Raw genomic sequence first — 23,888 nt, 5'->3', positions numbered from 1 at the left:
GGCCAGGGCCCAGTCACTTCCTACTCCCCTGCTGATCAGGACGTTTTACTGCTGTGGGCCTTCGGTGGCCCCAGCCATGATAATGTCCAGGATTCGTGTGCCACTCCAACAGAGGCGGGACCCCTGTGAGCACACACGCAGACGGATGCCTGCCCAGGCCTGGGGAGCCATCTACACGCCGGCTGCCTCGCTGTAAGTTCACACCGGCCAGCAGGGGGCGCCTGGCAAGTACACTGCAGAGAAGTGTTACTATTTTTTGAACTCAGCACCATGGCTCAAGCCCGGGGAAGGCAGCCTGAAGCTCGGCCTTGGCTTTCAAACCCTGCGCTAGGGCTGGACTGAGAAAGGCTCCACCACCCCGTCCTGGGCTGGGTTCAGCATCAGGTAGCCAGGACAGAGCCTTTCCCTCCCGTCCTGGCCGAGGGAGCTCAGATGGAATTCTGCGGTCCCGTCGGTTTTGCTCTTCTGCAGTTTTGCTGGTCCTAATTATTTTTTTAACCCCTATTTCTCTTTTTTCCGTTCCTCCAATGGACTTGTAACTCAGTGGAGCAGGACAGGTGCACACACACACCAGCAACTCACCTGGGGTTGGGGGACCACTCTCTATCAGAACTGGGGTACGACGCTGACTGGGGGTACGGGGAGACACAGGGAAGGTTCTTCTTAGGAATATCGTCTTGGAATGGCAGCGTGTCAGTATGAAGAGTTCTGAAGAAAAAGAATAAGAAAAGGTTAAAGCCAAAGAAGGACTTGTGCTAGAATCTTACTGAAGTCAAGTTCCGATTTCTTTTTCTTGACTGTTCTGTTGGCTGCGCGACCCCCGAGCAGAGGCCAGGTACGCAGACGGGAAAGGCAAGCCCATGGAAACGCCGTGCCTTTGTACTCCGGCTGGGTTATAAACCTAACGCGCTCTGGTGGGACTGGAGAGGGTCAGGGCCTTGGACACATCGGTCAAGCCTCCCACCATGGAGCTGCCTCCCAGTCCTCTCTTTCATTTTGAGATGGGGTCTCCCTAACTTGCCCGGGCTGGCCCCCAAGTCGTGCTCTTCCTGCCTCCCCTTCCCAGGGTCTGGGATTACAGGTCTACATCACTAGACCTGGCTTCCACTATGGTATCTTACTGTTGCCTTGCATAGTTCAACTCACAAGGGCTTTGAGAGGTAGCTCCGCCCAAAGCTGACCCAGCGGGGTGCGTGTATAGAAGGAGCTGCTGAATAAATGAATGGCCACGTGCAGACTGTGTGCTGTCTGGCAAAAGAAATGGCACCGGGTAAGCGTCTCTTGATTACAAAGTGCCTGACCAACTGCTAGCTTCAGGTGCAAGCACACCACACAATACTCCATTCCACCCCTGCCCAGGCCACTGTCTGTATACTTTCTATGCTGCCTGAAATGCCACGTTCTGGACCATCAGCCGTGGCGGGAGGGTCAGTGCAACAAGTCTAGCTGGCCCGCTTCTGAGCCTCAGTGGAGAGGGCTGGAGGTGGGCAGGCCAATGCTGTGCCCATCCATCTCTGTTTTCATCCAGAAATAAATACATTAGATGATCAATAACAAAGCCGAGGGATATTCTTTACGTTACTGAGAAAAGATCACAGGGCACTGATGACTCAGGCCTGTAATCCTAGCTACCTGAGAGGCTGAGATCCAGAGGATCACAGTTCAAAGCCAGCCTGGGTAAGAAATTCAGCAAGACTCCCAAATAACCAGCAAAAAGCAAGGCTGGAGGCGTGGCTCAAGTAGTGGAGTGCCAGGAGAATGAGTCTGAAGGCCTAAATTCAAACCCCAGAACCAGCAAAAAATAGAGGGGGAATGTAATTCATCCAACCCCCTGTGGGCCCCCAACATGCACCTGCTGCCATCCAGGGTCCCCGTGTCCTCGTCGGAGCTCATCTCTATGGGAAACATGTCCTCGTCCTCCGACGTGTGGCTGCTGTCATCTCTTTTCAGGCTGTCCAGCTGGGACTTCCGCCTCCTCTTCCTTCTCTTCTTTACCAGTGAGCAGCTGGACGGGGTCTCACTGGTGGCCAAGCTCTGGGAGGGCGTGGTGGAGTCCAGGCTCCTGACTCTGTCCACCGAGTTCCTTTTCAGCTGGCACTCCATCCGCGACACCCCTTCCGACAGGATGGGGGAGGTGGCCAGGTACATGGGGATCACCTCCTAAAGCAAAGGGCAGCGTTTCCAAGAGCCTCGTGAAGTGAGGCGCAGGAGACCCAGCAACGCCAAGGCCCTCGGGGACCCCTGGAGCCCAACACTACTGGGGGCCACAGCGCTGCCACTGCCCTGTCGCTGTCACTACAACCTAGAGTCCTGGACCCCCAAGGAGAGCCATTCCCTATGTATGTGTGTGTGCATGCGTGCTTGAACTCAGGGCCTGGGCGCTGTCCTGAGCTTTGTCACCCAGGGCTAGCACTCTACAATAGCAAAGGAAAAGAAAAATGAAGAGAAAAGAAAGAGGTTGGGACAATCACTAAGGAAAAACTAAGACACTAGGCCATGTGATATTTGATGTACCGGTTTCATCCTGCTTTGACAATGGTTTGTGCCAAGGTGGAATGCCCACCGTTACCCTTCATCTCTGTGGAAACGGCGAGGAGCCTGAAGCCGGCCAGGTGCTGGGTCTGTGTGCCTCAGATCCCTGACAGCCTGACCTGCTCAGTCCCTCCCACGGAGAAAAGAGAGCCATGGTTACCTCTCCACGCAAATCCCTGCCTGCCATGTGCTCAGGAACCACTGCTCACAGCTCAAACCCCCCTCCGGTTCTGCCCTCCCCGCCCCCACTATCCCCTCAGTTTACCTGGCTCCATTTGCACATCTGGGCACTGAATATTGTGACAATTTCACCCACCCTTTCTCTCTCAATTCGTCTGCTTCCTCTCTCTTTGACTTCTCCCCTCCCTCCCCAAAACACAAATCTCAGCTTCCTGATAAACTCTTATGTTGTTAAACTCCATGTCAGTTGTTCAAAGGACTTACACCATAGGAATTCCCCGTGTCTATCATACTTCAGTGAGTTTGCATACACAGACATATGACTCTGGGTATGTTTAGATATATTTATCATTTAGATCTAACTTCCACAGGAGAAAAAAAACACGTGTCCTTTGTCTCTCTCTAAGCCTAACTGACTTCAATGAAGGTGAATTGCTCCAGGTCCACCCATTTCCCTGAAAATGACATCATCGCTGGCATTTACGGAGATGCACTGTACTCACAAACGGACATGTTGAACTGAAGCCCCTATCTACAACTCCTTAAAGGTAAAATTAAATTTTAAAAACGAATTTGTGTTATAAAAAAGGAAACGCGAGCTCGAGCCGGGGCCACCGCCGCCCACAGCAGCCTCCATGTCCTCACCTGGTCATTATCAGTCTCCTGCACAAAAAACGCTTCTCCGTTGTCTCCCAGCTTCATGTGCAAGTCCACCGACTCCCCATTGATTTCTATGTCCACCTGAAGGAGACGCGAAGGACACAGTGAGCCTCCTCGCCACCTTGGGAGCCCTCAAGGGCAGGCCAAGCCTTTCCACACACACTCTGACCCCACCCAGAGCCCCAAATCTCAGCCAACCCCCTCAACGGCAAGCACCCTGCACACAAGGTACAGCTGCAGTCCTGACCAAGAAGGGTGGATCCCAGGATGGAAAAGCCCTCCTAACACCATGGGGTCCAGCTCCTCCCTTTTTCAGCTGAGGGCAGACAAGGAGAGTGCCCGGCGCAGGAGAATGGCACAGCAGGTAGTAAAGGTCAGGTTCACCCTGCAGTGATCACCTCCCCTGCCCAGCCTTTGACACCCTGGAACTTTTGTCTGCTAGAAGTTGGACTCCTTAAAATACTTTCGGCCAACATCATTTGCTTCAACTTAAAACCAATTATACTACAGGCATGGTGCCACATGCCTGTCATCCTAGCTAATCCCAAGGCAGAGGTAGGAGAATCTTAGTCCAGACACAGCCCCAGGAAAAAGCTCAAAACCCCGTATAAAAAATAAACTAGACAAAAGGCTGGGAGTATGGCTCAAATGGGAGAGCTTTCACTGTAAGTGCAAGACTTTCATTTAAAACCACAGTACCACAACAACAACCAAAAAAAAACAAAGAACCAGGGTTAGCAGCATGGCTCAGCACTACCAAAATAATAATGATGATGGTAAAGCATAATTTCAGTTCCACATTAAGGAGGGATGTGAAATGGTTGACCTAGTTTTAAGGATTTCTTTCCATCTGTGTGGCCTATAATCTTTCCCAAAAATGGCCACATCAGAATTTTGGGTCCTTTACATGTCCTTCCAGAGCCCTGCGCCTGCCATCAGTAGGGAAGCATGCAGCTCTTCTCCGTGAGCCTGCGCAATGGAAGTGAACCCACAGGGCTTCCAAGGCGGGGTCATGAGAACACAGCCTCCACCGCCCCGTATCTCACGACCAGCCGCCATGCTGTAAGGGAGCCCAACACCCAAGGAGGGGCTCTGGCCAACAGTGTTGGCTAAGAGTACAGCCAAGAGCCAGAACCAGTGCTAGACATGGAGACAGGGAGTGTGCCGTGATCCCAGCCTCCAGCCCTGAGTCTTCCAGTGAAGGCCCCCACGTCGTGGAGAGCTGTAATGAACCATCCCGGGATCCAGGCCTTGATTGACAGCCAGCATATGCACAACAACTTAGAGTGGTCGACCAGCACAGCCAAGGTCACTGGAACTGTGTAAATTATTAACTGTCCGCCATTTCCAATGGAGCGCTAGGAATCTGGGTCAAGCAGCTTAGGACAGGCGAAAGCAAAGACACACCGCAGAGACACGGTGAGCCTAGTCACCAGGCCCCGCCTCACCACTTTCTCCCGGGAGCGCAGGACCCCCATCTTCCCAAAGCGCACGTGGAAGGGTGAGCACTGCAGGCTCCCGTTGGGCTGGCGGATGACGATGATGTCGATGCATCCCGACAGCGTGGCAGGGTTCAGCCCCTTGTAGAGTTCCTTCACGGTCACAAACACCTGGCCGGCCAGCTGCCCCACGTAATTCATGGTCTGGGCCTGGGAAAAGACAGACGCACATGCGCACACCAGCAGTTAACTGGAGAGCCACCCAGAGCCACCCAGGACCCCACACACACACTTCAAGAACAGGTCCCACGTTCCGCATCCATACTGGCTCAGATCACCTTGTTTCTAGAATGTTCTCTAGGACAGCCACCACCACAGCCCATCGCCCCAACCCCCATCAACAAGGCCAGCCACCCCCAGCCTGGTAGGGCCAGCACACCCAATCCTAATCCTAGGAAGCCTAAAAACAGGTGTGACCAGGCTCTGGTCTGTCTTGCTGACCTCCTGGAACTCGTTTGGGTTGTTTCTTACAGCTGCTGTCACCTGAGCCTCACTCTGTCGCCATGCAAAGGTTGTGTACAATTATCTGAAGGCTTTTGAGAAGAGTTTAGCTTGCTATATCCCTACCATGCCAGGGTCAGTACGGAACATGAGTTACTGGGAAAGTGAGTAGCTTGATTTGTAAGGGCTCTGCCCAGATCCTTGTTCTCCAGCCTGCAAGTTCTGCCTCCACTCATCCTGCCCAACCAGTCCCTCACCGTCCTCCGCCAACATAGAGGGCATCAGCCCTACCTGGCCTGACGCTGCGGCTCCAATACCACCTAGGCCGAAGGACTTGCCCATCCTCTTCCCACCCAGCCCCACACCTGGCCCTTTTTCCCACTCCACGTCCCCTGCTGCTGCCAGGGAACCACCTAACAAGCCCCTTCCCACAGCACCTGAGCCTATGGTTAATGAGGTGACTTCTAAAGAGGGGTTGGTCCAGAAGAACCAATCATATTATCCCAAGGTACTTTTGGCAGCTAAGAAAAAGGAGATTGGCTGGAATTGAGGTCAATCACCAAACGTCAGTAACCAATCATGCTGCTCAGAAGCCCCCATAAAAACCCTGAAGAGAAGACTTGGTGCTGGGAGCGGGCCTGCAAGCCCTGAGCAGCAGGACACAGCCCCTCTGCAGAGTCAAGGAGCTGCTAGCTGAACACTAAACCGTACAACAGGCCAGAGGCCTAAGAGTGCTGAGCTATACCTGCAGACACACGGGCCAAGCTCCCCTACCTGGTGCACTTTAAAACTCTAAGGGAGACACATGGATCCCTTCCTTCCCTCCACTGTGGATGGAGGCAGACCTTCTAGAACATTTGGGGTGCAAAGACCCAGCTTCCCTTCCAACCACAGCAGTTACTCCCCTGCCCAGCTAATGAGTAACACACACACACACACACACACACACACAAAATATCGCAACACACATTTTCTGTTTCTGGTGGTACAGATTTAACCAACTTTACCCAGAAAAGGGGGGAAAATATAGTAAAAAAAAAAAAAAAAGTGGAGGAGCTGGCTCAAGTGGTAGAGCACCTTGCTAGAAGATCAAACCTCAGTGCTGCCAAAGAAAAACAGAAAAATAGAAATGCTGAGCTAGACTAAATGGATCACAAGACTAAGTCAGCTGGATGCAAACTCCCAAAAGTCACTTCCTTCCATTGCTTCTGAAGTAAAAGCAATTCAGCAGGCTCAAGGAAGCAGCTAGTGTGATTTACAGGAAGATAAGAAGCCAGAGAAAAACAGCCCAGACACTTCCCTTCTTGGCCTGCTAATCTTCTTACTGCCTGGTTTTCTCTTCCTTGAGGACATGAGACCCTGTAACCCCGCAGTGGGGGCAGGGTGGGGGCGGTGGAGGCCTACTGGTGGGTAGTAAAGGGAAAGTACTTTAAAACCTCAGGTCAACAGGAGAAACTAGGACCTAAAGAGAAAGCACTGATATGCTTCCATTTCCTGGTGAACTGCTTTACCCCTCCTAGTTCACCCCACACCAGATCATCTTTAAGTCCATTGCTTTTAAAGTCAAAGTTTGGCAGAAAAGCAGGGGGAGGGGGGGAGATAAATAACCTGAAGCCAAAAGATTCCTAAAATCGCAGCTAAATCTCATGAGAACCTTTCAGCCAGACTGGGATCTCTAAGCCACACTGGAGATTCACAGAGAAATTCTAAGATTATCACAGGTGGCATGGGCATGTGTGCACATGCACATGCACATTCTCTCTCCTCTCTCTCTCTCTCTCTCTCTCTCTCTCTCTCTCTCTCTCTCTCTCTCTCTCTCTCTCACATTGTAATGTGGCATCTTTGGGCTGACTTTGTGGAATGAGGTTATTACTTCCCATCAGATACCACTGGACACCCAAGTTCTTCCTAGAAAAAGGTGGGACTTAAGCTGGGAGTTCCTGGAGTACAGGAGAAAGACAAGGCCCTACCTACCCCTGGCAGGAGATGGCGCCCCAATTAATCCCACAACCAACTCCAGGCCTTTGGCAGAGGCTCAGAGCCCTGGCCACCCCTCCTCAGCCAGCTCCAGAAAGGACAGCACTGGGGAGTCAAAGCCCAGCAGCACGCTGACACCCTAGACAATTCTGCATTGTATCCAAAACCAGCAGCAGCTTTCTCCTAGTGTCATGAGCGGCCAGGAAATGCTGCTTTCTGAGTGGGACTAGAGAAAGAAACGCATCTGTCCACTAACTCCTGTCTGAGGAGACCCTAGCCCCATGTGACAATCAAAAGCCTGCAGAGGTTCCCAGCCCAAGGGCTGATGACCCTGGGGGTCACAGACTGTCTGCACTCACTCTTGCTACTGGGGTCACTCGTTGGGGCAAGCCTCTGTCAGCCACGATCCTTGGGACACATACTAGCAAACCCCAACTTTTCCGCTGCTAAGTTCATACTCCAACTGCAGCGCCAACTGCTGGCACAGAGACAGCACAGAGGCAGCTGGCCGCTGGCGGCCCCCGCATGGAATCCTAGAGGGAGACTGGGACGGTGGAGTAAGAGGATCTGGGTTCAAGGCCAGCCCAGGTAGAAAAGCCCACGAGACCCCCTCCTCAACACACAGCCAGGCACAGTGATCCAGGCCGGCTCACCAGACAGACTCCAACTCTACAGAGGGAATCTGGACCTCGCGGTGCATGCCTGTCATCCCAGCAATGGTACAGATCCTAAAGTAGGCAGACTGAGGCTCATCCACACTCTCAGAAGGAAGACCCTCTCTCTAAACCACCAGAGAAAAAAGGCCTGGAGATACAGCTCAAGTGACAGAGCATCTGCCTGATAAGCAAGAGGTCCTGAGTTCAAATCCTAGCACCATTCCCCGAAAAGCTCCCTGAACAGGAACAAGTATATACCACAAGAAGTCAAAACTTGTATCATGTAATAATGACTTCCATACTGACCCAAATCCTGGGAGCTCCCGCTGCGGGCAGGCAGGAAGGGAACCCTTTGGGTCCATACCTGTGTTGCTCCCCCGGAAACCACTGAGCAGAAGAGGCAGGGACCTCGTGGGCTGGCAGGAGGCACTGGCCAGCTCCCCGGCACTGAGTTTCACAAGAAGCAAGCCCAGGCCCTGAGCCCTCAGGCGCCTGCAAAGGGGCACAAAGGGCCTGGGCAGCAGGGCTGGTGATGAGGAAGTCGCCCGGGACCAGCCAGCTGAGGCCCATGTCTTTGGGACAAGGATGGGTCTCTCCAGTGGCATGCAGTGTCCACACTGGCAAGGACCCTGCCCCAGGGTGTCTGGCTCTTGCGACTTCTCTTCTGCATGGCATGCCCTCCGGCACACCAGGCCACATCACCTGGGCAAGTGGACACGGCTCAGGGGTGGCCAAGGCCACCTGTGGTTGGGTTCCAGGGCCTCCTCCCACTGCGCCCACAGCCTGGGTAGGTTACAACCTGTCTGCACCTCACTTCTGCTATCTGTAAAACAGATGCCCACCACACAGGACCAGCGTGAGCCAGTACACATGCTGTCCTTCACAAACTGCTTCCGCCAAGCCAGGGCCACGCGCTGGCAGTGTGCTGGCCACGTGGTCACAAAAGGCTCCAGACGAAAACTTAAGGTCCAAGTTAATCCAATGGATAGTAAAAGACATGATTAACTGAGCAGCCCTCCTTTAGTCAGAACTAAAGGAGGACGTCCTTAGGAGAGGGTCCCAATGGTTCTATAGCTATGTGTATATGACCATACAAAATGATGCTTATTGAAAAGAACTCCAAGAAATGGAAACAAAGAGGTGGGGGGGTTTATTGTACTGCTTGCAGTTACATCTTTTTTCTTTGGTTTATTCCTTGTTGTCACTTTTTATTTCTGTACCCTTTGTCTGACTTGGGGAAGGGAAGGGGAATCACAGAAACAGTGGGGCAAAGTGTGAACCAATGCAACAGTGACACTATGTTGGAAATGAACTGTACAACTTGGGCAGGGAAGGGAGTTGGGAGGGGAGAAAGTGGGAGAAATTGAGGGAGGGGGTAACACTACTCAAAAAGAAGTATATTCATTACCTGACTTAGGTAACTGTAACCCCTCTATGCATCACCTTTATAACAAAATTTAAATTTTAAAAATAACATAAAGTTTAAGGTAGTCTCTACCTGCATATTCTGCATAGATTTATGGTATTTAAATTATGCACGGCCAACAAGACAGAGGTGAGAAACAGGGCAGGCCCTGGCGGGCACTGTGCATCTTGCTCTGAGCAAGGCTTCAGAAGCATCCCAATTCTGGAGGAGAGTCGGTGAATAAAATGCATATGGAGTTTGGGAGGGTTTATTGGGAAGGGGGTGTTGCTTGTTGTTGTTCAGGTTTTATAAGAAAGGGTTTCATTATGTAGCCCAGGCTGGACTTGAACTTTTGACTCTTCCTGCTTCAGTCTCCTGAGTGCCAGGAGTTACAGGGGTGTCCATGTCCCCGCATGCCTATCTGAATGTGTGGTTTAAAAAAAGGCTGAGCCGGGTGCCTGTGGCTCACACCTGTAAGTCCTACTCAGGAGGCTGAGATCTAAGGATCATGGCAGGAAAGTCCATGAGACTCTTCTCTGCAATCAACCGCCAGAAAACCAGAAGATGGTAGAGCACTAGATTTGAGCAAAAATAACTCAGGGACACTGCCCAGGCCTGAGTTCAAGTCCCACAACTCTCTTCCCCCACCCCACCCCCCCCCTCTCTTACACACACACACACACACACACACACACACACACACACACACACACACACACACACACACACACACACACACACACACACAGACTGCTCTGCAAACACAAATAGCTACATGGTTTTTGTCAACATCTAGTCACATGTTATCTGTCTGGGGCTTTCAGTAAGAAAAACTCCCACATGGAAACCCTGCTGCTCTGCAGGGCTGATGGGTCTTTTGAAGGGTGCCCTGGGAAGAGGGTGATGCCCAATTGCTAGCCCAGCTCCCAGACCCTTAGAGGTCATCCTGGAGGTCATCAGACCATAACCCTGGAACCGCAGTCCAGACCTTGTGCACATGTGTGAATACACATACACACAAACACACAATCACAAAAGTCATACAAAATAATACCTGAAGACCAGCATATTTATTCTACTACTTTCTAGAACTTTCTGTTCTATGTCACTTATTTTAAAAATGCTTTTCAGTCAATTACACTGATTTTTTTCTCTCCCTGGGTCACAAGCTGCTCTATGGAAAACACTGGCCCATACCTTTGACTTTCCCAAAATATTCCAGCCAGTGCAACACAACCAGCCCAGGCCAGTATCAGCTGGGGCTTGGTTTATCTACTGAAAAAACATGAGGAGAACAAGAGAGGCAGAAAGGCAAGAGGGGAGATGTTGGAGGAAGGGGCGACGCTCCTGACCCCTCATCTCCAGGATCAAGTATGGCTCCAAGGGGAAGCCGTCTCCACACTCTGGCTCAGAGCTGACGAAGGGAACGCTTCACACAGCCTGCCATTAAGCCCTTGGGGACCACCTTTGCCTTCTCCCCTCTGCCCCGCCATGAGCCCCTTTCTGATTTGAAGTCTGTGGGTTTCTTGGCAAACGGATGAGATGGGGATTCCATAGAGGATAGAAAGTGTGACTGGCGCCCACAATGAGGTGGGCGGTGCCGCCCTTCCCAGCGTCCCGCGCTCCCAGGCCCCAGCATGGTTAGCACTGACCAAGACCAAGTGCAAGCAGGTCAAACCGACAGTCTTGATGTCCCAGCTCCATCACTCCCTTCTGGGTCTTCTCAAAATGTTCTAAGCCACAGCTTCTGGAGTACACACACACACACACACACACACACACATACACACACACACACACACACACACACGCATGTGAACATGCCCATACACACATATAAGGCCTTACTGGAACAAGGGCCTGACCACTCTACCCTCCCAGCCCACTCCACTCCGTGCCCTCACCCAGATCATTGCCTCTCGTTTAGGTCCCTACAGACCTTGAACTCAGGAGAGAGAAGACAACAAGAAGAGCTGAGTCACAGAACAAGAGGGCAACAGGAGGCAGGCAGGGGTCAGATTGTATCAGGGGCCAGCATTGGTCAGGACTGCCCTAACCCCACCAAGCAAAAAACCCAAAAAGCCCTCCTGGCCGGCTCCAAGTCCCTCCTCAGAGTCCCTACTCATGGATCGGGACAATTTGCTCTTCCTTTCACAAATGAGGAAATTGAGGCCCAGAGAACTGTCATCCAGTTGTAAGCGGTCAGCTGGACTACACAGCCAGGCCTCTCACTCGGCCAGAATGTCCTCTGCTGCTTCTTTTGCAATATCTGTCCATCTCCTGACCTTCCCTGCCTCTGGCCCCGTGTCAGATGTGACAGCGCAGATCTGGCAGCAGGCAGGGCCCAAAGATTTCCTTCTGGTTCAGCCTGAAGGCACCCTGCCCTGTCCAGGGCAGGCTCACACCACCACCACCACCACCAGGGCCTCCACCTTGGTCCCCTGAACCCAACTTCCCACCCATGCAATGAGACTCAGCCACACTCCTTGTGGCCAGCTGCTTTTCCAAGTGCAGATGAAGTGGACAGCTGTCATCTGACCTTGCACAGGACCGGACTGCACAGCAGGGCAGCCCAGACAGGACCAAGCCCACTACTGGCTTCCACAACCCCGCACAGCCCCATACACAAACAAACAGGGACAAAGGCCAGAGCCAGCACTCCTGCAGAAACAAAAATCCCTGTGAACACAAATCCAAACAAACCACCATCCATCCACACACTACCAACCTACACACCCTAAGCCCAACAGACCTTCCACCACCAAGGGGGGGGGGGTCTATTTACTAGGTTACCAGTTACTACTAGTTACTAGTTATTGTGCATTCCACCAAGTTTTTCTCATAACACCCCCCAAGGATAAACAGTAAACCTGCTAATCCTCACCACCTCCCCAACCCCTGGTTTAAAAGACACTGACTTCTGCTACCCTGGGGGAAGACGCCGGTGTGGGCAACTCTCCCAGCCACGCGGGGCTAGTTGTTTTGGCCCGAGTTTCCTGCTTGGTGTTCAAATCTAAGGTGGCCATCTGTTTACTCCAACTACTGACCAGGCAGACCAGCAGCCAGCTTGCCCGGGCATCCCTCCCGGACAAGGGTGCGCGGGCTCCGGACGCCCCTGACCTGCCCCGCAGACACCCCTGTGCGGAGGGCTGACAGCCCCCCCGCCCCCCACCCCCTGCCCTCCACCCCCACCCCCTGACCCCACCCCCACCTCCCCACCTCCCCACCCCCTGCCCCCCACCTCCAACCCCCCCACCTGGGCGCAGGGAAAGTGCGGGTGGGGGCCAGGCCGAGATCTGCCACCGGAGGACCAGGATTCGTACCCCGGGTGACCTTAGGCCCCTAGGCCCCCTCCCCGGGCCTCGGTTTACCCACTCCTGACTCTCGGGGGAAGTTTGGGGGGGGGTCGGACCCCTGCAGAGGGAGCGCCCACCCCGCCCGCCCGCGGCCCAGGGGCTCCGCCTTGGGCTCCGCCGTGGGAGGGGGCTCCGCTGCCGTCGGGGCGGGCTGGGCTATGCGGGGAGGGGGGGCCCGGGGCTCCCCGCGCCCCCCACGCCGGGGCCCGCCGGGTCCCAGCAGCCCCCGCGCGCTCCGGCAAGGCCCACAGGATGCTGGCCGGGCCTGCGGGCCTCCGGACCCGCCCTCCGCCTACCTCCTGGAAGCACTTCCCGGAGAGTGCGGTGGGGCCAGGCGCCGCCTCGACCCCGCAGCAACGCGGACTCCGCTCGGTGCGGCGCGGCGCTCCCGGCCGCCTTTGTAGGCAAACACGGCGCCAACCGCTGTCAGCGCGGCGCGGGCCGGGGGCGGGGCCGGGGCGGGGCCGGGGCGGGGCCGGGGGCGGGGCCGGGGCCGGGGCGGGGCCCGCGGGGTGGCGCCAGGGGGCCTCGGGAGGCGCCTGAGACGCGGCCGCTTTCAGCGCCGCCAAGACACAGGCCGAGGAGGTCCCCTTTGACTTAGAAGAAGCAGGCGCCCGTCCAGCTTTGGACGCCTCTCCTGCCTTAGCTTTCCCCTTTAGGTCATATGTCTGATTCTTTCTCCACACTGTTTTCTATTCCAGACAAGACATTCTATAAAGATACCTTGGGAGCTAGACAGGCATGCAGCACCCCTGGTAAGGGTCAGCCTGGTCATTGGCAGGGCTGGGGCGGTGGGTGGTAGAAGAGTTAATGGGATCTGATCGATGTTTTCATCCTTCTTCTTGTTCAAGGATCTTGGCACAACCTTGACCTGTGACCTTTCTGACACCCACCCTCAACCCCAAGTGCAGCCCTGTTGACCATTTTGTTACTTGCAGTTAGTTTCTGCCTTTTGGTCCACTCTTACCCCAATGATCAGAGGGGGCCCCTGGACCCTGTTAGCTTACACTGTGCAGTAGGGGGCAGGTAATGACCAAAGGTTTAAATAAGACTGACATCAGATTGTCATCACACCACTCAAATTGAGACCCTGTATGGCAAGAAGCCCCAAGGCATACAAAGATACAGAGCTTTCTGAAGGAACAAGACTGCCAAGTGCCAAGGTCCTGAGGCAGGCTGCTGGAGTGGTTGCAGGATCTCATAGGCCAAAACAGGGGGTAAGGGTATTATTGCTCATGTCATTCCTAGAAGCGTTTGAAGCCTGAGCACTGGATATGGAAAATGGACGACAGGAGTGGACAGGAGCAGAGCAGACAGGACACACTGAGGGACAGGAGGGAGAGAGAACAGATGGGGGTCAGACTGTGAGGAGTATGTTTGCTCCAAGGGAAGTGGAAAGACAGGATAATATTAGAAGCAGGCATCAGGAAGATTGTTGTTTAAAGCCAGCCCCGGCAAAAGGTTCTCAGACCTCATGTCAACTCCAAAGACTAGGTATAGTGGTGCATGCCTGTCATCCCAGGCATGTGGAAAGCGAAAATAAGTGAGCTAAGGTCTAGGCTGGATCAGGGAAAAGACCCTATTTCAAAAGTAACCCAGGCACCAGTGGCTCACACCTGTAATCCTAGCTACTCAGGAGGCTGAGATCAGAGGATCGCAGTTCCAAGCTAGAAGTTCTCCTGAGTATGAAAGTCCATGAGATCTTATCTCCAATTAACCATCAGAAAACCAGAAGTGACTAGCCTAAAAAAAAACTCAAGCCTTGCCAGCCTTGAGCCTGAGTTCAAGCCCCATGATGGACAAAAAAGAAAAACAGTAAAACAGACTAGAGATGCAGGTCAAACAGGAAAGCACCTGCTTAGCAAGCACAAGCCTGGAGATCAAACTCCAATACACACAAAAACATCTGGCCCTGAAGATTCAATGGAGGAGGACGGGTCTGGCTGGCTCCAGTAGCAGCTTGGAGCAGCTGTCTGGCGAGGTTTTCCAGGTTGATGAGACCCCTAGGCTATGGCCAGGGTGGACAGGCTCCAGAAGGGTCTAGAGCAATTTCTGAGCAGACAGAAGGACTGTATCTGCTGCCACAAATGAAGGAAGCTTCAAGGCCCACAAAAGCAGTCCCCAGCCCCCCTCCCCTCCCACACGTGAGCTCTCTAGGAAGCAGGTCCTACTTCCTTCAAGGGAAGCCTTTTAAAAACAACTATCTTCCATGTGTCAAGTTTGGAGACGAGAGGCTTAGAAACATAAGCTGGACAGGTAAAGCCTGGGGCTGGAGCAGGCTGGCAGGCCCCCAAGCAGACTTTGGTTAGCCAACAGCTGGATTCAGAGCCAGTTAGAGACAGCTTTGCTGGAATTTCCAGGCATTTCCAGGAAGGTCAGGCACGCCAGATGACGTCTTTACAAATGCACCACAAGAAGAAAACGTGTGTTGGGTCATCTTGTACACCCGGGTTGTAAAGTGAATTGGATCCTGACCTGTGCCTCCTGGAGACCCCCTGGCAGGGCCCTGAGCTGTGTTGTCAGCAACCTGGCCAGTGACAGCGCTATGACTCACCTCAGGGCTGAGGTGATCCCCTGGGCCAATCCCAGACCTGGCAGTGTTCAGTCCCCCTCTCGGAAGAGGGAAATAACCCCAGGGCTGAGTAAACTTGCTTCAGGACTAGAGGAAGGAGGAACTCAACCTGCACCAAACAACCAAGCATCCTAGATTCTAGAGACTCAGTTTCACAATCTGGGAAGTGGAGAGCCAAGGGGTAAAACAGGTCTTGGGTGCCAGACCAGCTGACTTTCAAAGTCTAAACCGGAGCTCATTGAGGAATGGGCCTTGCTGACAGAGTCTGGTCATTGTGAACAAAGTGTGCCCCAACCCTCAGGCTGCCGCATCCCTCTGAAGAAGGGCCCAGAGATGATGCTGGTAGCTCACACCTGTAATCCTAGCTCAGAAAGCTGAGATCTGAGGATCAAGGTTGGAAGCCAGCCCAGGCAGAAAAGTCTGCAAGACTCTTATCTCCAATAAACCCCCCCCAAAAAAAAAACCTGGAAGTGAAACTGTGGCTCACATGGTAAAGCAGCAGCCTTAAGCAAAAAAATAAAAATAAAATAAAAAGCTAAGGGACAGCACTCAGGCCCTGAGTTCAAGCCCCAGGACCAACATCAGAGAGCACTAGCATCCACACATCAGTATGTTATCTATCATTTCCATGGAAGACAAGACCTCTGTCTTATTAAGAATTGCTCCACCATGCACGTGGACAGGGGAAACTGCTCAGTTGCTATACAGGCACCTCTTCTAACTGGAAACCTAGCCTTCTTGCCTTCAGCAAGAGACAACTGTGGTTATGGTCCAAGAACTGGTGGATGGTCACAGTTGAAGGACTGGCCCCCGCCCTGATTTCCCAGGTGCACAGAGATGTCAGGCAAGCCACCAAAGATAGGCGCAGACTGCCTGACACAGGCAGGGCGATCCACCTGAGCCTGCCCGTAAACACTCCATTGTGGGCCCAACCGAAAAGCCCCCACCTCCCTAGACCCAATGGTGTTTTCATTGACCTCTGCCTCCTTGCTCAGACCTCATAAACACCCAACTCCTGTCCCAAGCCCGGGGAAGGCTGTGCCCCTTCGCTGCTCTGTCTTAATGATCAGTCCTCTCCTGGAAGATGGAGTCCAGCCTGTTTCCTTCCTTTCTCCTCCATTTCCCTAACAACAGTTATCATTGATAATGATGGTTGTCCCAAGAATGCTAGAGTTTTCCAAATCAACCACTGCACAACTATAGCACTCCTCTCTCTGCCTGTCCCCCTCAAGATGCCAGGGCTAAGGTGGGTGAGGACTGTGTTTGGGGGGAGGGGCTCCCTCAAGTCCCATAAGAAACAAAACATCCCCCCCACACCCACCTCCCTCTGAGTCCCTGGTTCAACAAGTAGCATTCATGGACACATCTCTTCAGTGCTAAGAAACAACTAGCCAGCTAGGATGCCAACAAGAGTTTAGAAAGGAAGAAACTTTAAAAGTTAAAACAGCTGGGCACCAGTGTTTCATGCCTATAATCCTAACTACTCAGGAGGCTGAGATCTGAGGATCAAGGTTTAAAGCCAGCCCAGGTAAGGGAGTCAGGAGACTCTCATCTCCAATTAACCACCAACAAGCTGGAAGTGGAGTTGTGGCTCAGGTGGTAGAGCACTAACCTCAAGTGGTAGAGCAGAAAATGCTAACAGAGAGGGCATAGGGCCTAAATTCAAGCCCCATTACAGGCACAAAAAGAAAAAAAAATTAAAGGCAGCTGGGCATCAGTGGCTCACACCTATAATCCTAGCTTCACAGAAGGCTGAGACCTGGAAGAGTTCAAAGCCAGCCAGTGCAAAAAAGTCCTCCAGATTGAAAACTGGTCAGGAGGTATGGCTCAAGTGGCAGAGCACTAACCTCATGAACAAGAAAACAGAAAAAACTTGAGGCTCTGAACCTATGCCCTGGTCCCCATGGCACCAGTTAGTCCAACAGAGACCCAGAGAGGTGACCATGATTAAAAAAAAAAAAAAAGAAAACAGGGTAGCAGTCACAATTAGATTCCATTTTACCGTAAGCCAGATGCTACGCACACTGCCAACCTGCAAGGTCAATATTGTTGAACAACTCATGTTGTGGATTAAAACCAAACAAAAGTACAGAGAGGTGACTGAAAACACACAGCTGGTTAGCAGAAACAGCTCATACAGCACACGTGTGCACCAGCATACACAACACACACACACACACACACACACACACACACACACACACACACACACACACACACACACACACACACACACACACACGCTTTATAGACCAGGGTGCCCCTCTGACCCTCTGAGTGACCTCTCTAGGGGGCGTTCTCAGCCGGAAATCTGTCTTCTCAGTGGAGCCCAGCAGTTTGGTTTTCTGTTCAAGGGAGTCCTGTGTGATTCTCTGGCCTGTGAGCAGCGATCTCCCGGTGACATTTGTCACCCTGTGTCCTGAAGACTTCCTTGCCCAGCCACGAGATCCCCCATCCAGCCCGTGGTGACCATTCCCGGTCTCTACATCCCATCATGACTTCTTTCATCTGGCTCTTTCTGTGTATACTCTCTTGGTTCTGTTTCTCAGGAGATAGATCCTTGGCTTGGGGTGGATGGGGGAGGACTGGGGGGGGGGGGAATGGGGGGGTTGCCCCTGGCTTGGAGGGGCGGAGGCTTGCTGAGGAATAAAAGTGGTTTCCGGTAAGAAGACACAGCATCCTGGTAGCTGGCTCCCTAGCCAGTCCCGGGGTCACCGTCAGGTTCAGCTGATCTACTTTGGTATGGCCTAGATAACAACGGTAAGACTAGCTCTGAGGAAACAAGGAGACAATAGAGACTCATCTAATTTGCCAACAATGTAATCTCTTACCATGAACAGTTCCTACTTACAGCCATTTACGGTAATGACTGCTTGTTGTCTGGGCCTCATTCAATGATGGGGAAAAAGGCGAGGCTGCAAGCCAGAAGCTGGTGGCCCACCTATAACCCTGCTTACTCAGGAGGCTAAGATCTCCAGGAGCCATCAGCAGACTGGAGGTTCCTCAAAAAACTAAACATAGACCTTCCCTACAACCCAGCCATACCACTCCTGGGCATCTACCCTGAACTTCACAAGCTCAGGCACCAGAAAGTCATGAATCTAGGCATTCATGCCCAGGAGGATAGTCTTACGGGAGGAACACAAAGTCGCAATGTCTCTGTGCCTTTGATCATATAAAATACATATCAAAATAAACTGCAGGAAATGGAAACCAAAGGGTTTTTTTTTTCTTTTTCCTTTCTTTTTTTTTTGTCTTGTTCATTTTTCTGTCTTTGGGGGACCAGGAAGCACAAAAGTGGAGGGACATAGGGTAAATAAAAGCAGTGGCAGTACGCAGAAGAAAATTGACTATACAACTTGTGGGTGGAGACAGGAGGGGAAAACAAATGGAGGAGCAACATTGTCCAAAACGAAATGTACTCATTACCTGACTTATGAAACGGTAACCCCTCTGTACATCACCTTTAAAATAACAATAAAAAATTAAGAAATAATCCAGGTTTGGAGTGAGCTCTGGCACAAAAAGACTTGAGACTCTTATCTCCAATTAACCACCAAAAATCAGAAGTGGCAGTGTGGCTCAAGTAGTAAGGCTCCTGCCTTGAGCAGAAAAAGCTAACAGCACCCAGGCCCTGAGTTCAAGCCCCAATATAGCCCAAAACAAAAAGACGACATTGCAAGAAGTTCATGGGAAGCTCAGAAAGCTGTCTGGGCACCAGTGAACTACCTACACAGGTCCTTAAAAGACACTGGCTGCGTAGAAAAGATAACGGTGACTTCCTAGATTTTAATTTTTAATTTTTTATATACTTACTAGTGCTCTTTATTATTATTATTGTTATTGTTATTATTATTATAAAGATGATGTACAGAGAAATTACAGTTTCTTTCTTTCTTTCTTTTGGTCGTGGGGCTTGAACTCTGGGCCTGAACACTGTCCCTGCTCTCTGCAGCTCAAGGCATGTGCTCTACCACTTGAGCCACTGCGCCACTTCCAGAAATTATAGTTTCATAAGTCAGGTAATGAATACATTTCTTTTTGTTGGTGGTGGTGGTAGTTTGTGGGGCTTGAACTTAGGACTGGGTGCTGTCCCTGAGCTTTTTCACTCAAGGCTAACACTCTGCCACTTTGAGCTGTCATTCCACTTCTGGTTTTCTGGTGGTTAATTTGGAGATATGAGTCTCATGGGTTTTCCTGCCTAGGCTGGCTTCAAACCTTGATCCTTGGATCCTCTTCTTAGTAGCTAGGATTACAGGCATGAGCCACCTATGTCCAGTATGAATATAGTTCTTTCTGGATAATGTCAATGTTTTCTTTGCTCTCTCCTAGTTTTTCCTTCCCATCCACACCTGCAGAGTTCCTGGATTTTTAGCACATATTCCTTTGTACTTAGGAAAGTTACATTTTTCTTTATCCCAAAGTATTCATTAATATCATAGATTAGTGAAACAACATAGACCCAAAAGAGTTTCACAGATACTAAAAGATCATTACCCTGCTCTGAAATTGTGAGAACACTATATTTTGCTTCCTGCCTTCCTCTCTATCCTTCCTTTCCTGCTATCTTGTCAAAGAAGCCAGGCAGGTGAGGCACATGTGTGCCTCAAATAGAAATCCAAAAAACAAACTTGGGCCAGGCCCTAGTGCTCACGCATGTAATCCTAGTTACTCAGGAGGTTGAGATCTGAGGACTCTGGCTGAAGACAGCCCAAGCAGGAACGTCCATGAGACTATTTGCAATTAACCACCAAAAAGCTGGAAGTGGAGCTCAAGTGGTAAAGCACTAGCCCTGGAGGATGGGGGGGGGGGGGGGGCGGGGAGGGAAGCACTTCAGGGACAGTGCCAGGCACTGAGTTTAAGCCTCTACACCAACACCCACCCCCCCACACACACACACAACTGTGTACTACTTAAAGATAAATCAGTAAATAAATACACTACAATAAATAGGGATAGATGTCGTTTAAAAATATCAGACAAAGCCAAGCACCAGGGGCTGACATCCAGTTGGTAATTCTGAACTACTGTCAGGAAAGTATAGGAAGAACTAGGCAAATCAAATAGCGAGTAAGAGCAAGGTTTCTTTCTGGAGAGAAATTACAGGTAAGGAAAAAGAGAAGGTTAGACTGTACCTGAGTCTGAACTGGAGTTAGATATAAACTCGTGCTCCACTGCTTCAATAATGGCAGATGCTGGACAATGGGTGGGAAGCAGCGCTGTGTACATGTGTGGTTACTGTAAGCCCACGCGTTTCCCGGCTCTGGCCACTGAGAGGAACCAGAAACACTGGCAACACCCAGACCATGTGCACCAAGCTGCCAGCTCATGGTTTCTAAATATGACTTTCCAATGAAAGGAGGCGAGGTCCATTGGAGAACTGATTTCATGGCTACAACAGGTGACGTCAGAAAGCAAAAAGGTGCAAAAAATAGAAGGAGGAAGGGACAAATGAATGAACAAATAAAGGAATGAAGAAAAGAAGGAAAAAATGGAGAAAGAAAAGGAAAAGAACGTTCAAAGAGCACAGCCTTGCAAGGCTTCCTAATGGCCAAAGCTGGAAGCTGTTCTACAAAATAAATAGCAATGCCATTAAACTACAATCTCAGTAATGTGAAAACCCATGAATCTATACTTACATTTAAAAATAGCTAGAAGACAGGTGCCAGTGGCTCACGCCTGTAATCCTAGCTACTGAGGAGGCTGAGATCTGAGGATCACAGTTCAAAGGCCAGCCAGGACAGGAAAGTCCTTGAGACTCTTACCTCCAATTAACCATCAAAAACCTGGAAGTAGATCTGTGGTTCAAGTGGTAGAGCACTAACCTTGAGCACAAAAGGAAGGCCCTGAGTTTAAGCCCCAGGACCGGCATCAAAATAATAACAATAATAATAACTATCTAGAGAAATGAACCCTGAAGACACAGCTCTTCCTTAAAGAGGGATTCCAATCAAGGTGGCAAGAATGGAGGAAAGAAAATGCCCAATAGAAAGCAATCCTTAAGAGGGCGAAATTAATCAGAGAACCAGGGCATCTACACAGTTTAAAAACACATCTTGGGGGGTAGGGAGGAAGATGGGAAGGGGAAAAAAAGGAGGAGGCAACAATGCTTGATAAGAAATGTACTCATTATCTTGCCCATGTAATCGTAACCCCTCTGTACAGTATTTTCACAATTAAAAAAAAAAATCTTCCAGCCAGGCACCGGTGGCTCATGCCTGTCATCCTAGCTGCTCAGGAGGCTGAGATCTGAGGATCAGGGTTCAAGGCCAGCCGGGGCAGAAAAGTCCGTGAGACTCTTATCTCCAATAAACCACTAGAAAACCAGAAGTGGCGCTGTGGCTCAAGCAGTAGAGCTCGCCTTGAGCTGAAGAGCGCAGGGACAGCGCCCAGGCCCAGAGTTCAAGCCCCACGACGGACCAAAAAAAAAAAAAAATCTTCCAAATGTTTAGTAATCGCAAAGGGAAATTGGAGGGGGTTTCCTGGAAGACAGCTCTAGTTAAGCACATGCTCTGGGTGAACATTCTGGACTGGCAGGCATAATCACGACCTGGGCACCAGCCTCTTGGCTCTCCTCCCAGTAACAACCTCCATCTAATTATGATACGAGCACCCAAAACCCCCAAAAAGAGCTATACCTTCTAGTAGCCACTATTCAAAACGTCAAGATCAGAAAAGGAGAGAAGCAGACTGTCACACACCAGAGGACACCCTAGGCTATGGATCCTGGCATGGATCCCAGCAGCGGGAGAATACATTAGTCAGAAAAGTGATGAAATCAGAATAACTTCTGCAGCTTAAAAGAAACCACCACAGTCAAACTGCCTCAACCTTGACACATTTGCTTAAGAGCCCCCTGGACATGCTGGTGGAGGAGCTGGGGTGGAGGAAAGGGGCCCTGAGGGACTCAGAATATAGCCAATGAGGCTGGTCCAGACTGGAGAGGAGGGATGCCCCCAGGACCAATAGAAATGAGCAGGAGTGAGTGGGGCGGGGCTGGAGACAGCCCTTAATGTCATCAAACATTTGGCAGTTCACTGGTACAGGCTGTGGACAGCACTTCGGGTCTGTTGAGTCCCCTGCAGGCCAGGATGCAGTTGACCTCTGCGGCGTGTCCCGTGGGAGCAGGGGCCACTTCTCCCCTAAATGCTTTTTTGGATTTAGAGCAGATTCTTCCTTTCTTTCCTTATCCAGTCATAAAAGCAGGGCAAGGAGTGAGGGAAGAAGCTAGTGACGGTGGGTGTGTGACCCTGCCAGGCCCCCCAGCTAGGATGTCACATCATCACGGGTCACGTGGTGGGACTAACAGCAGCCCTGTGCCCACCCAGAAATCAGAGCTAGCAGAAAGTCCATTTAGAATCCCAGAGGAACCCCAGAATATAAACCCTGCTGCTGGGGGCCAGAGTGGCGTTCAGGCTTGTCATCAGCGGCTTACAGGTGAATCCGCTCTGTGGAATTTGAAAAGGGAAAGAGAAGAAAGCCAGGGAAAGGGGCTGAGCCACACTGGCGTGAAGCCCACAATGGGGAGGAACAGGAGGAAGAAGTAACCCCACCCAGACTTCACCTGCTTCAAAGCTGCGGGCTGCTCTTCTGGGGTCCTGGTTTGGGAATCCAAGCACCTTTCCCTACTGTAGCCTGCCGTCCTTCTAACAGGAATGGTTCCCAGGAGATTCCTGCTAGGCTCCAACTTGGAGAACTCCCTGAAAATACACTGGGTGTTACGGGGCTGGTCCCCACATCCGAGCAGCCGCTCTGCTGCCTACCCCACGTTAACTGATTGGACGATCGGATACATCAGAATCTTATGACTAGGGACCATACTTTATCATTCTTCAAAGAATCCCTTGAGCAGGTGCCAGTGAATGCCGGAAGTGAAGGCACCGTCACATTACAGGGCTCCGGTTCTCCTACGTGCCGGTCACTGGGTGGCCTCTTGCAGAAGCAGCCAGTGTGAGGAAGGCTTGGCATTTGGCCCTGGAGGGCTATGGCGGCCTGGGTCTCCTCCACCCTCCCCGAAGCCGTGCACCTGAGCTGCCAGAAGAAAGTCCGTCTCTCACATTTGAAGGGCAAGTGGTGAGGACCCCATTCGGCTCCCATTGATTTCGCAGGAAGGTCCCTGATGGTGGTTCGCTCTGGTCTCTGGCTATCCTCTTCCTTCCAGTTCTCTGGGTCTTAGCAAGCTAGGCCACCCCTCTGTAGCTATGACCAGGTCTGGCATGACTGGCTCTCCCAGCCTTGCCCCCCAGCCTCCCCTCCCCTCCCATCGTCCCCCCTTCTCCCCTTCCCTACTCCAGTGCCTGTTGCTCAGGCTCCACAAGAAGCTCACTGGAGGGGGTGGCAGGATTGTGATGTCCTCACTGCTGTTGTGACATCAGCACCTGCTGCTGCTCAGAGGAAGATAAGAGGTGGACGGAGGGCTGGGGGAGGGCTTAAGGGACCAGCTGTGGGCTGGCCAGCGCTGAAGGTGGAGAGAGAGAGCTGGGAGCGTGGTAGGACCGAATCCTCCATGAGCTCAGAATCTGCTGGAGGAATTGCAGGCACGTGGGGAGGGCTCTTCCTCCAAAAGGTGTACCCCAAAATGTGGAGGGAGGAGATAACTCTCCATTCTCG

The 23,888-nt window shown here is 51.7% G+C and overlaps 1 protein-coding gene across 8 annotated transcripts in view; it reads right to left on the bottom strand.

The window, feature by feature from the left end:
- Positions 1-23,522, bottom strand: part of Lpin1 (lipin 1) — a 60,455-nt gene extending 36,933 nt beyond the window's left edge. For 3 of the 8 annotated variants that reach the window (XM_070015275.1, XM_070015276.1, XM_070015281.1), the window contains exons 1-7: positions 23,305-23,522; positions 22,843-22,978; positions 4,821-5,021; positions 3,358-3,453; positions 1,853-2,160; positions 1,147-1,248; positions 583-708 (exon numbers count right to left, since the gene is read on the bottom strand). In XM_070015275.1, coding sequence (XP_069871376.1) covers positions 583-708; positions 1,147-1,248; positions 1,853-2,160; positions 3,358-3,453; positions 4,821-5,021; positions 22,843-22,978; positions 23,305-23,375 — 1,040 coding nt within the window. In that variant the 5' untranslated portion in view covers positions 23,376-23,522. Of the gene's footprint in view, positions 1-582; positions 709-1,146; positions 1,249-1,852; positions 2,161-3,357; positions 3,454-4,820; positions 5,022-13,002; positions 13,111-22,842; positions 22,979-23,304 lie in introns of those variants that run through there. The other 5 variants (XM_070015278.1, XM_070015280.1, XM_070015282.1 and 2 more) reach the window with 3 other exon arrangements.
- Positions 23,523-23,888: the final 366 nt, after the last annotated feature.

This window comes from Dipodomys merriami, unplaced genomic scaffold, assembly GCF_024711535.1.
Source record: "Dipodomys merriami isolate MVZ:Mamm:240054 unplaced genomic scaffold, mDipMer1.0.p SCAF_110, whole genome shotgun sequence".
Classification (NCBI taxonomy): domain Eukaryota; kingdom Metazoa; phylum Chordata; class Mammalia; order Rodentia; family Heteromyidae; genus Dipodomys; species Dipodomys merriami.
The sequence above is the reverse complement of the archived record's forward strand: the minus strand, read 5'-3'. Positions and strand labels throughout refer to the sequence as shown.